Below are 17229 nucleotides of genomic sequence, written 5' to 3' on the forward strand. Positions count from 1 at the left end.
TGGAATGGAATTTAAGAGATATACACAATATTAGCATCCCATTAAGTCAACATCAAATAGATCGATGTATACCTTTGTTAATGTGATAATACTTTTTACAAGAGCCTTTTATTCAAATAATTATAAGTTAAAAAATTATATATATAAATATGTTATAAATATTAATACCTATAGATAGACTTAATCAAGATCTAAAATAAACGTGCACGAGATATTTAAACTTTTTGCAATGTATTTAATCCAATTTTTTTTATTTTACAACATATTAAAAATATAATAAACTCAAATCACTTTTTATTTTTCCTTTAAAAAGTCTCACATAAAATATCTCTCTCACATATGATTTCTATGTGTTTGTCAAATACATCCCTCTCTCTCTCAAATTAATCTATTGAACACCCTCTCTCTCTTTCTCATGCCCCTCTATGTTTTGACAACCTCACACACACCTCTTTGGTTCTCTAATGCTCTCTTTGTCTCTCTCCCCGAGTAGGCAATAAGAGTCTTTTGTACTCTCACATTATCTTCAAACATCCGAAGTAACAAAGAAAAAATAACAAACATTTTAAATTTATAAAATTTGAAACATTCTTATCATTCTAGATTTTGAAATATTGACTTTTTCTCATTCATGTGCCGCAGGCCTCCTCATCACTATGGTCCTCTAAAAGGAAGACCAAAAATGAAGAAGAAGAAGGTAAGTATAGACTTCGAATTTATGGAGTTAGAAATGTTCTCATGTGTTCTGGTTTTTCAATGTCCCTGTCGACTTTTTAATTTCTCCATATCGACTTTTTTGTTTCTCATTCATATTGTGCTCATCTCCTTGTCACTATGGCCCTTCTTTGAAGAGCAAGGATAACAAATACACAAGGGTCATCACTACGTACGGCCCTTCTTGATATTTTTGACACTATGGCCCTTCTCTAAAGATCAAGACTAACAAATGGACGAGGGATTGATAGGCGCCCTAATACCGGTGCCTTGCGAGTGAGTGTCGGGTGAACCCCATCCTAGCTACGAGATTTAGATATCACCGAAGCAAAAGGGAAAGAAACAAAATGTGATTAATTTTTTTGGGCTAACTTTTAGTTTTTTTTCGTCCCCCCCCCTCTCTCTCTCTCTCTCTCTCTCCGGACAAAGCTTCCGTTGTACTTGGAGAAGAGAGGTTGTCTTTCTCGCCATGGCTGCAGTTGCGCCACGGCCTCGCGCTGACTACGATTACCTGATCAAGCTTCTTCTGATCGGTGACAGCGGTGCGTACGACTCTGCACACTCGATCTCGTGCGAAGCATTTCTTGCAAGTTCGCCTCTCTGACATGATTTAATCGCAGGTGTTGGAAAGAGCTGCCTCCTTCTCCGGTTCTCGGACGATTCCTTTACCACGAGCTTCATTACAACCATAGGGTATGATGCCGCCAATACACTACGGTCCATGCTTGATCACGTTCCTCCTCTTCTTTGTCTGTATTCTTCTCCTGAATTTATCAAGATCAGAGTGTGTTCTTCACGTTTGATGATCAGTGCAAGAAAGCAAAAACTGCCAAAAAATCCATTACATTTCGTCTTGCGCTGATCTTAATGATGTGCTTGTTGACTTTCCGGTATAGCGTTCTTCATTGTTTTATCCAATCTTGAAAATGAAACTTATGTTGTTGCTTGGCGGAAGGCTGGTCTCGCTGTAGTGAGCCAAAGCGTTGCCGATAATATAATCTTACGTTGGATCAGGCTCAGGTTTCACAATCCTTTGGATCGTCAACCTCGTTTCATGAAATTATTGTCAAGTGAGAGTCTCACCTTGGTATGAAGGCCAAGTTTGACAGTCCTGTGCACCTTGATGCTCTTTTCCACTGCATTTGGTCTAGAAAAAGTGAATCATCTGCACAAGTCCTGAAAACAGTTATGAAATGAAAAAGAGGAGATGCAATGAGGATGCTTTGAAAATCCAAAAGATATCGGGAACGTGACTCAACATGCTACTTTATCATCCAAACAAATAGGATATTTACCTGCAGTCTAAAGACATACAAAATCACATCATTGAGTGAGCTGATGTGGGCCAAGGCTATTTTGAATCGCAGAAAAATTTTATTGGAAGCTATTGTGAAATAAGCTTGTCGAGAATGCTCTCTTAAAGAAAGCTGATGGACGAATCTTGTCAGTGAAGATGGAGAATGCTGAACATATTAGCTATTGTGAAAAAACTTGTAAGAAGAGAGGGTGAGAGGAGTTAAAGGTAATAATGAGCACCATTGGGCCATTGGCCAATGAATGATAAAATGCAAGACCAGAAGGGTGTCCATAGCACACACATGGACCTCTATCGAATTGGGCCTAGTGCCTTGGCCATATTCGGCTGTGGGCCAATTGATTCAAACTGTCCAAACAAGAAGCCCTGAATCAGGCACTTTGATGTCCTGCAAATTTTTGAACTTGGTTAGGTTAATGCCTTGTCGATGGCTAAAATCTTGATATATTTCTGTCTCTCTTTGATGATTGTGTCCTTTTGATTGCTATTTTCACAAAATCTGGAATGATTTTGGAACAAGGTTGTGACTTTCATACAAGCTTGGGAATTCTAGAAACTTGAGTGACTCATGTTGAAGAGATAAGACAGAAACAATGTTGAATCTAGAATTGACTATTGCTGAAGAGATAAGACAGAAACAGTAATATATCAGGAGTGGACTATTGTCTTGCAATGTAAAAGTCTGTATGGGCAATTGAGATGTTCAGTAAGAGATTTTGTTTGAATGTGATAATGTTTCTAGTGCTGGGCACCCAGACATTTAATGAACCATTGCATTGGTCAAAATTTTTCTAGTGGCCAAAAATGTGATGCTACATAAATAACTATGTTTGAAATCATTACCAATGCCACATAAATAAGGTAGGGACTTAAAAGGGCTGGTTACTTGAGCAATTGGAGATACCTGATCCCAAGTGGCAGAGTATCCGAATGGCTTTTTTAATTGGTTTATTGCAAGGGTTGGGCTATTGGATTTAGCCCATTCATACTGATGTATGGATTGAAGCCAAACTCTTGGATTGCTGTAGGCTTGGAAAAAGTATAAAACCAGATGCTCAATTTGGCAGAGGATAATGATCTCCAATAACTTTAGACATTGGACAATGGGTCAATTGAAAGTTAGCCAAATACAGCCCAAGGTGTCAATGAGGGCACCCAATTAGGCTGATGACGGAAAGCAGCTCAGGAAGATAGAGAAGAGTCCCTGTACGTTAAAGTGTGCTGAAACTTGGAGAGGATGAACTTGTGATTAATCTGCCAAGTGTGGAGGCTGGCTCTATTAATAGCCAAAATCAGCCAAACTTGGTGGATTTGTTCCTAAGGCCATAAATATACTGGCTGACTGCACAAAATAATGAGGAAAATGCTGATTGCCGTAGCAATTGATGGTTGCCCCATCTTGGCTAGTGTGAATGCAGTCCAGTCCCACTGAAAAAGAAATGCACTGAGTTGGAAAATAATCAGCACCCATGATTACTAATACCCCCTCTAAAGTCCTAGATGTGGTTGAAGGCCAAAGAAGAGGAAATGGATCCAAGGGTGGTAGAAGAAGTGCCTATGTGGAAGATGCCCATCAATGAAGAAGCTCCTCACGATTTTGCCCTCCTAAACACAAGGGGTGAGGGAATCCACATCCACATCGTCAATATCATCCCCCTCTGAAAGGAATGGAGGGTATGAGGGAACTACCAAAGGAGATGGTGGGGGATGGGATGGAACCTATGGGATAGATAGTGCACAACTAGGAATGAGTGTGACTATAGAAGATTGCCTTGGAGGACCTTGCACATTGAAAGGGAATCGAGCCTTTATAGCCCTCTCTCCTACCAACTTGCCGCTAAAATGGCTCCTATGGAAGAATCCTCAACAAAGACCGCGTGCTCAGTGAAGACAACTTGAGTACCGAGTCTAGTAAGGCTATGAGCAGAGAGGAGTGGGAAGCTTAAGTTTGGAACATGTAGGGCTTTCGAAACGGAGCTCAATGGATGGACGGGCAATAGTGGCAAAGTGGCAACACCACTAATATGCATCGAACGATGTTACCAATAGTGACTATTTCCTCAAACGGTTGAAGATTGTGTAGTAAATCTCCTTGAGGAGTTATTTGACTCAAAGTACTGCTATCTAGAAACCAAAGCCTTACAGAAGATGAGAGAGCTACGAAAGAAGGCTCTTCCATCTTATGGATGTGAAGGAACATGAACTCATTGGTAACTACTGGTGTAGAAGTAGAGGAGGGTTTAGATGTGTTAGCTCCATCCTTCGCTCCTAGACAAAGGTGAGGGTATTTCTTCCAATACTTCTCCTCTGGATGAGTGCCCTTCCACAGTGTGGGCATTTAGGCTACTTTGTATCTGTGTGAGAGCCCGAGGAAGGCTCTGAATGTTTAACTTGCTTATTCTTCCTCTTGTGCTTGCCTTTTTACCCTTCTTGTTGCCCTCTTTGGAACCTGCTATAAAAGCCTTAGTAAGGCTGGATATACTAGTACCAATCTCCTTAAGTCGCTCTTTGTGCTCGAAACAAGCAGAGTTGGCTCTTCCCATAGAAGCTGGAAATTGTGTAATTTCAGCATATCCAAGAGATCAGCCCATCCCAATCAGATTTGAGGCTAGAGTTGACCCTTCAGTGGTCAATTGAAGGTCAGCAGTCCTTGGGTGAATTAAGCAGCAAACTGATTACAAGCCTTGCTGGTCACTTTTGACAGGAGGCTTTGAAAAGTGTAGGAGATTGGACCAAACTCAATGTACTCATCCACTTGCAATAGAAGATAAAGAAATACTACAAGGGATGTGACCCTTTTATATGTGCACGGGTGTGAACACACCCTTAGCACATTTGTACTTTCATATATATATCTATCTAAAACCTAAAGAGGTACATTTGTCATTGTACCGAACATCAAGTATTGTGCTCGCTCTCCTCTCTACTCTGCACTCTCTCTCTCTCTCTGCTGTGAGAAAGCACTGCGTGTCTTGATCTTCGTGCTCTCTGGCATAACAAACTAGTATCAGAGCATGCAAGGCGTGCACACTTCTCGAGACGTCAGGTGCGAGCTGGGTGAGCAAGCGACTACCAAGGCGACAATTGTTGTTGGAGAGCAGGCGGGCAGGTACAGTGGTTGCGTGCAGGGAGCGACCAGGACCAGGCAGCGGACGGTTAGGCGAGCAGGCTGCTGGTTTGCAGAAGGCGACGGTGTGAGTCAGTCGACAGGCGACGGTGTCAATTGCGTGACGACCAGTCGATGGGCGGCCAAGACCAAGCAGGTGTGACGACCGGTTGACGAACAACGCCAGACAAGCACCGCGTGAGGCTCCAGTGCGTGGCGAGCATTCATTTCTTCCATAAGTAAAGTACTCTCTACATCAGCATACAAAAGGATTACATTAGAATTGCTCATAGCAGTCCTGAATGTATCCCAACTCTCTGGTAGAGTGCAAAGCAAGAAAGTAGCCTTAAATTCCTCATCAATCATGAACTTCAAGGCAACCAGCTGGCTGAAAATGGAGTTAAACTCACTCAAGTCAGTAGACATTGCTGTACCCTCTTTCATACACAAATCCATAAGCTGTTTCAGCCAATACACTTTGCTTGCAACACTCTTCTGTGCATACAGTTCTTCCAGTCTAGTCCATACAGCATATGCAGAATCCAAACCTTCAATGTTGAACAGCAAGGCATCAGAAATCGATAGCTCTATGGTTGAGCGTGCAAGCTCATTTAACTCATCCCAATCGTCTTGTTTCATGTCTGCGGGCTTTGCCCCTTTGGTTTTGATCGGCTTTGCCTGCTTCTTTTGCATTAGGATATTGTAGCATTGCTTTTGCCAAACTGCAAAGTTATGTGCGCCTTAAAGCTTCTTTATGTGCATCAGATTACTACTGTCATTGGTGCTAGCCATGATTTTCAGCCCAAATGTGACAAAAAAAAAAAAAAAGCAGATGCAGGCCCAAAACTGTCACCTAAGTGACCAAGGTACAAACAAGTACCAACCGGCAGAAAATAACCAATTAGAAGCATGGATTTCAGATCTGTAATTAAATTTTCAGAAGCACCAAACCACGTGCTACAGCATTATCCAACTGATTACAGCTGTTCCAAGGTCATATGCATCACATTACATGAGAAATCCCAAATTTTAGCTGCAATTTTTGTTGTACATGTACCCACGGGCATAAAATTTGACACGAATGGCCAAAATCCCCAAAATTTTGTGCTCAAAACATCAACCACACATTTGCATTTTCTCTGTTATGCATAGAACAGGCCAATTTTGCCAAAATAGAGCAATTTCAATAAAACCCCCAAATTTTATTGACCAATCTGTCCCAATTGCATTAATACATGTTTTAGAAAGCATAAACCATGCAAAATTAGCAAAATTTCACAAAATTTTGCAAAAGCCCCGAATTTTTCAGGTCCAAATGTGCACCAATGTCAGGCAATCTGACTCAGTTGAACAGAATTTCACCAATACGATAAAAACCCCAAATTTTATAGGTCCAATGTTGAGAAATTTCACTCAGATGAGCAAAATTTCAATAATTTTGGCGAAATCCCCAATTCAAATGCGCACAATGTCTGCAATTTCTGATGCAGATGCCTCAATTTTGCATGAATAGTACTTAGTCTGGAGAAACCCCAAATTTCTGGGCCAAAATTGCACAAATATGACATTTTCTGCTTGCGCGCGCGAACCCCGGTTAGAGGAAGGAGTTTGAAAAAAGATTTTTTTGAAGAGAAAAAGAATTTTTGGATGACGGGTCCGTTGAGCCGTCAGGCTTGTCCTCGCTCAGCTGGTCCCATCCCGATCGCACGCTCACCTCGCTGGACCTGTCCCTGTCCGCACCAACAGTCGTTGCCCGTCGCGCGCTGGACAGTTAAACACCGAGTGATGCTGCCCACTGCTGCCCACTGGTCCACGTTGGACCAGTCGCCTGGTCCTGCCCGTGTCGCTGGTCACCTGAGACTGTTTCCTTTGCTCACGAGCTTGCCTGCCGCAACCGATTGCTCTACTATGACAACTCCTGCTCGTCGAGTCCACCTGAGACTCCTCCAACATCTAAGCTGTCTCTTGCCAGCTCTGATACGAGTTTGTAGTGACGGGTTAGGCATGGAGATCGAGACAGTTAGTTGTTACGCGCAGTGAGAGACAGAGAGAGTGAACATGTTTTTAGGTACAATGACGAGTGTGTACCTTTAGGTTCTTAGATAGATATATGTGTAAGTACAAGTGCTAAGGGTGTGTTTACACCCGAGCACATTTAAAGGCACGAGGCTTTTATTCCCAACAGAGTTGACTTTGATGAGATCTTTTTTCCTGTAGTCAAGATGACTACATTGAGAACCATTTTGGGCTTGGTTGCAGTTGAAGATATGGAGCTCATACAGATGGATGTAAAGACTGCATTCTTACATGGTGATCTGCATGAAGATATATATATGCAGCAGCCTAAAGGGTTTGTGGCAAAAGGGAAAGAGAATATGGTATGTAAAATTAAAAGGAGTTTGTATGGACTGAAACAAGCACCGAGAGAATGGTATCATAAGTTTGATACATTTATGTAGTCTCAAGGTTTTCATAGAAGTCAAGTGGATCATTGCTTGTACACCAAGAAGGCAACAGATGGCAGCCTGATTATCTTGGTTTTGTATGTTGATGACATGCTGATTGTTGGCAGGGATACTCATGCCTTGGACTCACTGAAGCAAAGTCTTCATGGCAACTTTGACATGAAGGATCTTGGTGATGCAAATCACATTCTTGGCATGCCAATACTCAGAGATAGGTCAAAAAGTTTACTCTATCTATCTTAACAGGAGTATATCTCCAAGGTTTTGCAACATTTCAATATGGAGGGGGGGAAAACAATTGGGGTTCCATTGCCTCCATACGTGAAACTCAATGCAGAGGACAACTCTACATCTGATGATGAGAAGGTTGAAATGGCCAAGATACCATATGCTTCAGTTGTTGGCGGTTTGATGTATGATATGGTTGCTACATGTCCTAACATTGCCTTTGCAATGGAAGTGGTTAGCAGATACATGGCAAACCCTGGTAAAAAGCATTGGGAAGCAGTGAAAGGTATTATAAGATACCTCAAAGGCACAAAGGATTTGTGCATCTGCTTTGAAAAGCAGAAGGGATCTGTTGTTGGCTTTATGGATGCGGACTATGTTGGTCATGCGAACTGTAGAAAGTCCACTTCTGGGTATGTGTTTACCTTCACAAGAGAAGCAGTCTCTTGGATCTCCAGGCTACAAAAGTGTGTTGTTGTCTACTACAGAGGCAGAGTATGTGGCTACCACTGAGGCATGCAAGGAGGCTTTATGGCTTTCACGTCTGGTGGGAGAGCTCGACATTTCAGAGTTACTTGTTCTCCATTGTGATAGACAGAGTGCTATCATGGTAGCACGGAATCCCGTCTTTCATGCAAAGACGAAGCACATAGAGGTGAAGTATCACTTCATTAGAGATGTACTTGACATGCAGGAGCATTGAGCTTGTCAAAGTGCATACAGATGATAATTCTGCAGATCTTCTCATGAAGGGTCTTCCAGCAGAGCGGTTTGCTCATTGCCGAAAAATGATGGGAGTTGGATAGGTATATGTGTTTCAGCTTTGTACATACCTTGATTCTTTTCTCCTCTTAAGGCACATTGCCTTTTATATGTGCACGGGTGTGAACACACCCTTAGCACATTTGTACTTTCATATATATATCTATCTAAAACCTAAAGAGGTACACTCGTCATTGTACTGAACATCAAGTGTCGTGCTCACTCTCCTCTCTACTCTGCACTCTCTCTCTCTCTCTCTCTCTCTCTCTCTCTCTGTGTTGTGAGAAAGCATTGCATGTCTCGATCCTCGTTCTCTTTGTCATAACAGCCACATGACTTGCAAACTTGCTGCCAAACCAGCTCTATCTGCTCCCAACAGGCTGCCTCAGCCTTGCATGCATGTTCTCTCCATGAATGCGTTATTTCAAACTTGTTTATGCATAACTTAGCCTCTAGAACTGAATTTCCAGCAATTAATAAATTGTGTAAAATGAAAATTGATTGGCCTTGCCTAGGAATTGGCCATTGCCCAACCCAATTTTAAATTCCTACTAAGCCCTATAAACTTGAAATTGTTTAAATTTCCACTAATAGTAGTCCAAAGTATTAAATGCTTTAGTTCTCCAAACTCCATCACACCATAAGACATGCGCAAGGGCATATTTAATGTCTTTGGCCAAGATTTAACACTAGGCACCGATTGGCACATGTCCACCACAACTTATTGAGAGTGTGCAATGGAAGAGGAACATGAACATGGAGAGAGAAGGGAAGAGAAAGACTACAATAAAAGAAGAGAATGGAAGAAGAAGCTGATTTCAAGGTGGATTGATCAGTCCTTGCACACAGCACAAGGTGTTACTGAAGGCGCCGGATCAGGCTGAAGACGGAAGGTAGCACTAGAAGATGTAGGAGAGTCCTTAAATGTCAGTGTGTGCTAAAACCTGAAAAGTAGAATGACCAGCTGATTGGGAGGGGGGGGGGGGGGGGGGGGGAGGCAGCTGTAAATAGCTGAAAATGCCAAAAACTGGCTGATGAGCACCAACCTACGCATTAAATGCTGGGCAATGTGCATTCATTAATGTAGTAAAGATTGGTGTAAAATAAAAAATACTGATCGTCCCAAATTTGGTATGAAAACACCCTCCAACAATTGAAAAAGAAATGCAAGGTTGGAAATGAACCTCAGTTAGTGTGAACACATCTAAAACCGACTAAGAAAGAAATACATGCTCTAAACAGAGTTGCCTTTTTGTCAAAACATATGATAGATTGAGTGTTAAGAGCTCCTAGTGTTCTTGTTTGACTCAAATTGAGGCTCATAGGCAAGAGATGATTGTGCACGATAGACACGATTGCTAACACCCTCTCTTAGATCCTAGATGTGGTGGAACACCAAAGAAGACGAAATGGATCCAGGGGTGGCAGAAGAAGTGCCAATGTTTGTGAAGGCCATCGATGAAAAAGCTCCTCACGATCTTGGGAATCCCCCCTCTGAAACACAAGGGGCCAGGGAAACCACAACCACATCACTGATATTCTTTCCTTGTGAAAGGGATGGATTTTATGAGGGAGCCGCTAGAGAAAATGATGGGGGATGAGATGGAACTTGTGGGATAGGTGGTGGACAAATGGGAATGTGTGCAACTATGGAAGAGTACCTTGAAGGTGCCTACACAATGGAAGGGAAATGGAGCCTATATAGTCCCCTCTCTTGCCAACCTGTGGCTAAAATGGCTTGTGTAGAAGAATCCTCAATAGAGACGACTTGCTTGGTGAAGATAACCCAGGTACCAAGACTAGTAAGGCCATGAATAGAGAGGAGCAGGAAGCCCAAATCTAGAACATATAGGACTTCCAAAATGGAGCTCGATACAGTTAGGCAATATCGGCGGCAAAGTGCCAACACCGCTAATAGGCACCAAAGAAATGTCACCGATAATGATTATACCATTTGATGGATAAAGACCCTATAGCAAATCTCCTTGAGGAGTCAAAAGACGATGGAAGTGGAACACTCAAACTAGCCTTCCTTCTTGGAAAGGGTGGTGAAGTCATGATTAAGCACATAATTACAACAATGAATAATTTTACAAAACTGGATATACAAACTTTACCATACAATCTTGGACATTGGACACCTCGTTGGCCCCAAAACTAGCACCCCTTGCCATATTCTATTGCTATTGGATGAAGTACAACTGAGATTCTTCAATCTCCTCCACTAATCTAAGTGCCTCTTGCTATCATGAATGACCAGCAAGCCTTTTGGTCAGCTTGCCCCTTGATTTCCCCCAAGACTTGTTTCAAATTGACCCTTGGTTGGCCAAATGTTACCCCAAATCAATTGGGATGGGTTTGCTCCTAAAATCACTGGCAATCCTTCAAACTCCAGCTGCTGATTTCAGTCTTCAATGCCTCTAATTGCTGGCACAAGTCCCAAGGTGCTTGGCAAACCTGAATATCTATTGTAAATTAGGGTTTACAATAAAAATTCTCCTGCTGTCCACCAAATATATGCTAGAGATTGTCAAAGAAAGACAAGGAAAAGGAGTCCACTTGCCACATTTGTGGCAAGACAAGTCACTGGAAGGATTGCCTCGACAAGGAGAAGAAGGAGAAATCTTCAAAGGATTCCGGAGCAGTGACTGCTCCCTCATCAACTGCCTTTCTCCACTTGGAGGTGGTTGAGGCATCAACCCTGAAGGCCTTTGATGCTGCGTTGATGGCCCCATACACTCAGGAGTGGATTGTTGACAGTGGTGCCTCCTGGCACATGACTCCTGCAGCGTGCGTTACTCATTTGTTGCCTTTGCATGGATAGATTTTCATTTGGTGATGGTTTTTCTATCCCTATTCAAGGATGGGGTAGTATGCATCTTATTCCAGATGGGCAAGGTGGTGTTAATCGATCCCCTACTTCCGTTGTTGTTGGTATGACACCTTATGAGGCATATTTTCAGTCTAAGCTATATGATTCTTATTTTAGGGTCTTTGGGTGTGATACCTATATTCACATCTCGAAAACACAACATGCCAGATTTGAAGTTGCTTCCAAAAGATAGGTGTTTGTGGGCTATAGCTCACAGTCTCAAGGTTACCAATTGTATGACCTCGTTAAGCAAGATGTCTACACGAGCCGTGTTGTTCGGTTCATGAAAGTTCCAGCCTTAGAGGGGGGTGAGGAACACCTCGTTCTTGAGATCTTGGTGATAATTGGGCTCCAACGACTATCCCTTTGGAGCCCCTGCCTCTTGAGGAATCTTCTTCGGATGAGGAGCTTATTTCTCAGCCACCACCCGCCTCATTGGTTTGGCCCCAACAGTCGGTGGACCTTCCAAAGATTTGAGCAGATAGTGAGCGGAGAGATCCGGCCTCCTCCGTAGGAGCTAGGGTCGATTGAGAGGAATGAAGGTAATTGGAGTCAAATGGGTCTTCAAGAGCAAGTGCTGTAGTGATGGCACGTTGGACAAGCGCAAGGTCTGCCTTGTTGCCAAAGGTTTTGCACAACGCCCATGCATTGATTTCCATGATACTTTTGCCCCTACAGCTTGGATGGTTACCATTCGTATTGTTCTTGCCTTGGCTAGCCATAGAGATGGCCGGTCTGTCAACTGGATGTGAAGTCTGCCTTCTTGAATGGGGAGTTGAAGGAGCAGATCTATGTTGAGGAGCCTCCAAGCTTCTGTTCTTCTGATGGTAAGGTGTACAGATTGCGTAGGTGTGCCACATTAGTAGGTAGGTGTGCCACGTGATAGTGCTAGTCAGATCGCCATGTTAGCAGGTAGTTGGACTGTTTTTTTTACTGGTTGGACAGTGCAGTCGGCTGCAATAAATGCAGCCGAAAACATATTTTTATCATTTTTTCTCAGGCTATTTATTGCCCATTTTCAGCACACACTTTCGTAGATTCTGATCACAGGTTTCTAGATTGCTGACCATGGAGACTGCTTCGAGGTTCACAGATTGTGAGATCTTCGAGGTGGAGACATACGCAGACATACACTCTGCGTCCATGTACATATCTGCTTCCTTATATAGCATTCCATTGTCTCTTTCTCTCTCTCTCTTCTCACTCTGTTCACTCTCTATCTTGGTCATATGCTTCTGCACTGCTTCACTTTGACAATTTGGTTGAGATCTGCTAATGACTGAAAATTACTGAGAATAGCTAAGCATAGGTTGGAGAAGGTGAGAGAGTGCTGTGTAGAGAGAAATTTCATAGTTTCTTCGCAAAGAAACCCTCAGAAATGGCTATTGCTTTGTCAAAACTTCCCTAGAAGCTGTTGCTTGCTGCAGGAGAGTTAGAAATTGCTGTGGCCAGCCCTTAAATGCTGTCGCCAGCTGCTGGAGGAGTCATAAATGTTATTGCCTGAACTTGGAAGGTATTTGCTGCAGTCTTCAGCCTTTGGAAGGTCTCCATAGTAGGGGAAGCCGACCAACAGCCCCTTCTTCCTCACTCTCACAGCTTGCATGCCTAGAATGAGTCTCCAACAGCCCCAAACAGCCCTCTCTTCTCTTGCATGGGTAGTTTTGCGAAGCATCAGCCTTCTTAATCCGTTTTCCAGCAATTTTCAGTCATTTAATTAATTTTCAAAATTAATTAAATCTGAAAATTAATTCAGCCCTTTTGACCCTACCCAAATTTCGATGTGCCTTTCCACAAATTAATTGGTGAGGCCATTTGCAACCTCAAGTGGTCCCAAGCCTTTATTGACCCATGGACATGCATTAATTAATTAATTAATGCTTAGTCCCTAATGTCACCATTGACACTTATGAGCCAATTAATTGACTTGGGGCCAAACTGATACCAACGTTCACCTAGAACCCAGCTTACATAACTTATCATAACTTTTGCCTTTGACACCCATTGCTTCCTCGGGTTCCTTGGCCTGTTACCATGAAAGAACTGCCATGTGCATCATATGTGCCTTACAACATTGCACATTTCATTATTAAATTAATAAAATGTTACTAGCAAGAGGGAAGCATCTCAAAAATTTCACATCCCCATGATAAACACAAACATGGAGAGAGAAAGGAAGAGAACTATTGCAATGAAAGAAGAGAATGAAAGAAGAAAATCTGCACTGGACTGTGAATGAAAGCTGAATACAAGGTGGATTGATTAGTCCTTGTACGCAGCCCAAGGTGTTAGTGGTCCTTGCATTGGATCAGGCTGATGATGGAAGGTAGCATTGGAAGATGGAGGAGAGCCCCTAAATGTTGGAGTGTGTTGAAACCTGAAAAGCAGAATGACCAGCCAAGAGGGGGGGGAGAGGCAGGTATAAATCAGCGTCAAGCCATGCATTAAATGCTGGCTGACCTGCATTCAGGAAATGCTGCCACAAAAAAAAAAGCTGATTGCCCCAAATCTGGTGTGAAAACACCCTCCACGCTGGAAATAAACCTCAGCAGTGTGAACCCACCTAAAACCGACTAAAAAAGAAATGTATGCTCTAGCTACCTCCTCCATCAAAACACATGATAGACTAAGTGTCAAATCTCTTAATGTCCTTATCTGACTCAGATTGAGGCTCACAAGATGACTGTGCAAAACACACATGATTGCTAATACTTATGCCAATGTCCCCCACTACTAAGCTAGGGTTTGCATGCCACTGTTACTCATTCCAACGTATTCACACATGCACCACACGTGTGCACTTAATTGTTACAATGAAATAAGTTACAAATTCATGACCATGTGACAGGTCTTGTTCTCCAGCTTATTGCGATAGACCTTTATTAGGATTTGGCAGCCCACCCCAAGATCTTTTATGTAAACTTGGTTTGTTGGTCAGAGATTTTTCTCACCTTGGAAAGGTAGTGAACTTCTGGAGTAGGTGGACGGGTTCATGAGCTCACCATGATGGAGTTGCAAGTGGGGCTTAGAAACTAGGATTTCTAAGGCAATTTTGTCCCTTTTAGCTCTTGTGCATTGTCATGTCATAAATCTGAAAGCCAATGTAGTGCCAGGTATCTTGTGTTCACGGAAACTCTGGCTGTATTGCCTGTAGAAGTGGGAGAGCCTATTTTCCTTACTGTCCTGCTGGTTAACATTAATCAAGTCTGTTTGTTATTCCTGGACATTTCAAAATTCATAGATGTGAAATTGTATCTTGATTGCTGAAATGTTGTGAGCGTAATGAGTAAGCTGTGGTTTGAGCTGGAATACATCCCAAGTTCAACTATGATGTTGCCATATTAGATAGAACTCATTACGAGATTTACTAGCCTCACTTGTGTATGGATGTGGCACCATTTTGGTGGTAGTCTATTGCTTTGTCTGCATTTTTCCCCTTTGTGTATTCAGGTTGGATAACTGTTCAATAGACTCTATTCTGATTTCTAAGTCATGATTAATTCCTCTTAATAGTTTTCGATGTTTACACTTCCAGAATAGATTTCAAAATCAGAACAGTTGAGCTCGATGGAAAGCGTGTAAAACTGCAAATTTGGGATACAGCTGGTCAAGAGCGTTTTCGGACCATTACCACAGGCAATTTGTTATGGTTTTGAAAAAATACAATCACTCTGTGTAACTGATCTTTGTGGATAACATAAGTTTCTACTGTGTTTTTCAGCATATTATCGTGGAGCCATGGGAATTCTTCTAGTTTATGATGTGACAGATGAAACATCTTTCCAGAGTATCCTATCTCATTGCTTCTGTTGATGCTTGTGGTCTTTATAGTAAGGTGATGCATGTCTTAACTTTTAACCATGTCTTTCAAGATATTCGAAATTGGATCAAGAATATTGAACAGAATGCATCTGATAGTGTAAACAAAGTCTTGGTTGGCAACAAGGCAGATATGGACAGCAAGAGGGTAGGCATCAAGGTTTTCTTTTTGGATTCACAGATAGGTCTTGATCTAGGTGCAAGGCTTAGTTTATTTTCAACATTACTGCTACATGGAATCACAGGCTGTTTCCACTGCTCGAGGTCAAGCTTTGGCTGATGAGTTTGGCATCAAATTCTTTGAAACTGTGAGTGAGCTATCATGTAAGCTGGTTAAAATAATTCTATATGTCCAGATTTGTTCTGTTATATATGTCCAGATTTGTTCTGTTATTTCAAAGCTGATGTCTACTTTGCTGTAAGTTGGAACTCTTAGAAAGCATGTCTACATAGCCTTGTCAATGCACAGGAGATAAACCTCTTCATCTCAACTATCTGCTGTCTAATGCAGAGTGCCAAAACAAGTGCAAATGTGGAAAACGTATTCTTCTCCATAGCAAGAGACATAAAGTTGCGGCTTGCAGATAGTGCTCATAAATCTGAGGTTGGTATGAAGTTGTACATTTGATGGCGAATTCTATCCCTGTTTGATATGGATCTAACATATTTCATGCCATTTACAGCCACACAGTATCAAGCTCAACAAGATCGATGTTAACAATGATCCATCAGATGGTGCACGCTCATTCACATGTTGTGGCAGTTAGAACATTTGATAGGAGTCTGGCTGTAAATTTATATTATGGTTTTAGAGGTTGATGATAACTCCTATGCTCGAATCTCTGCTCTACTGGAGCTGTGTATTTTATGCACAGGGTGGATTTTGTGTTGTTGCCTTGGTCAGCCACTCCTTGGGCATGATCAAGCTGTGGTCTCATTATTCTTTTTACTTGAGAGATGATTTTGAGTTGAATTCTCTGTGGAAAATGTTCTGGGGATAAGTGTTGTGGTGCTTTTGATTCGCCCTTTCAAATGTCAAGATAGTACAGTTATAATATGCCCAGTCCTTACATGTTAGAACCTTGGGCGACGAAGTATCTGTGTTTCAGTTAGTGAATACCAAAACAAGGACTGCAAATTTTCATGTTTTCTCCCACATTGTGATTTTGTTTGGATGTTGGGCATATGATTTGATTTTGAAGAAGATTATAAAACGTTTCTGGAGTGGCAAAATATCTTCTCTTACCTCATAGGTGCAACTTAAATTTCACTCATTTTGTTCAGCAAGTTGATCTCTCTTTCAAAGAGTACTATATTTTCCACTAGGTTTACACGTGTGCATCAGGATGCATTGACAGAATTGCAGTTGTATCCAGGAGTACAGTCAACTGGTAGTAATTCAGTGTGATCTACTGTTTAGTATATAAATTCATGCAGTCCTGTCCAGAAGGCAGCTTTCTCTTGTACATCCATGTATTGTCAGGGTAAGTACATGCAAAGTGTGTGTGTTGGAACAGGGCCCAAGTTGTGGGTGAACTTTGAAAGTGTGCAGCAGGGTTTTGTGACAGACCAATAGCAGGGGCTGTTTGTACAAAACGTGCCAAACAAGGTGGATTTTTATGGTGGTCTAAGGCTGGTTACACACCAAATGGCAAACGCCCACTTAACAAGTATTAATCAATCAAAATACTTCTTTAGGGGTTGGGTGTCTGCAGTCCTTTACATACCAGAGGACATGACTTCTTGTTTACTTGTTAACAGGTGAACTCCCCCTCACTTTTGGACGGGGCGTCTCCCCCGCCCAGTTTGTACAATGACGAACAAGGGTGCACTTTTTGCATTTGCAACCAATCCCAAAATTATAAATATAATGATTGCCCTTTTTTGCAAAATGTGTCCTTTTGGTGTGTAAAGGCTTCGTGTCCATGTCCATGCCCAATTTCAAAAATTG

The 17229-nt window shown here is 42.1% G+C and overlaps 1 protein-coding gene across 1 annotated transcript; it reads left to right on the top strand.

The window, feature by feature from the left end:
• Nucleotides 1-1101: 1101 nt before the first annotated feature.
• On the top strand, nt 1102-16251 carry LOC148020080 (ras-related protein RABE1a-like). Its single transcript, XM_087700357.1, has 8 exons — nt 1102-1256; nt 1335-1407; nt 14995-15095; nt 15181-15246; nt 15332-15426; nt 15524-15586; nt 15790-15882; nt 15962-16251. Exons 1-8 carry the CDS (start codon nt 1184-1186, stop codon nt 16043-16045), a joined length of 648 nt encoding a protein of 215 aa, XP_087556483.1. The 5' UTR covers nt 1102-1183; the 3' UTR covers nt 16046-16251.
• Nucleotides 16252-17229: the final 978 nt, after the last annotated feature.

This window comes from Lygodium microphyllum, chromosome 19, assembly GCF_053477565.2.
Source record: "Lygodium microphyllum isolate KBCC chromosome 19, Lygodium_microphyllum_v1.1.10, whole genome shotgun sequence".
In the NCBI taxonomy this organism is placed as follows: Eukaryota; Viridiplantae; Streptophyta; class Polypodiopsida; order Schizaeales; family Lygodiaceae; genus Lygodium; species Lygodium microphyllum.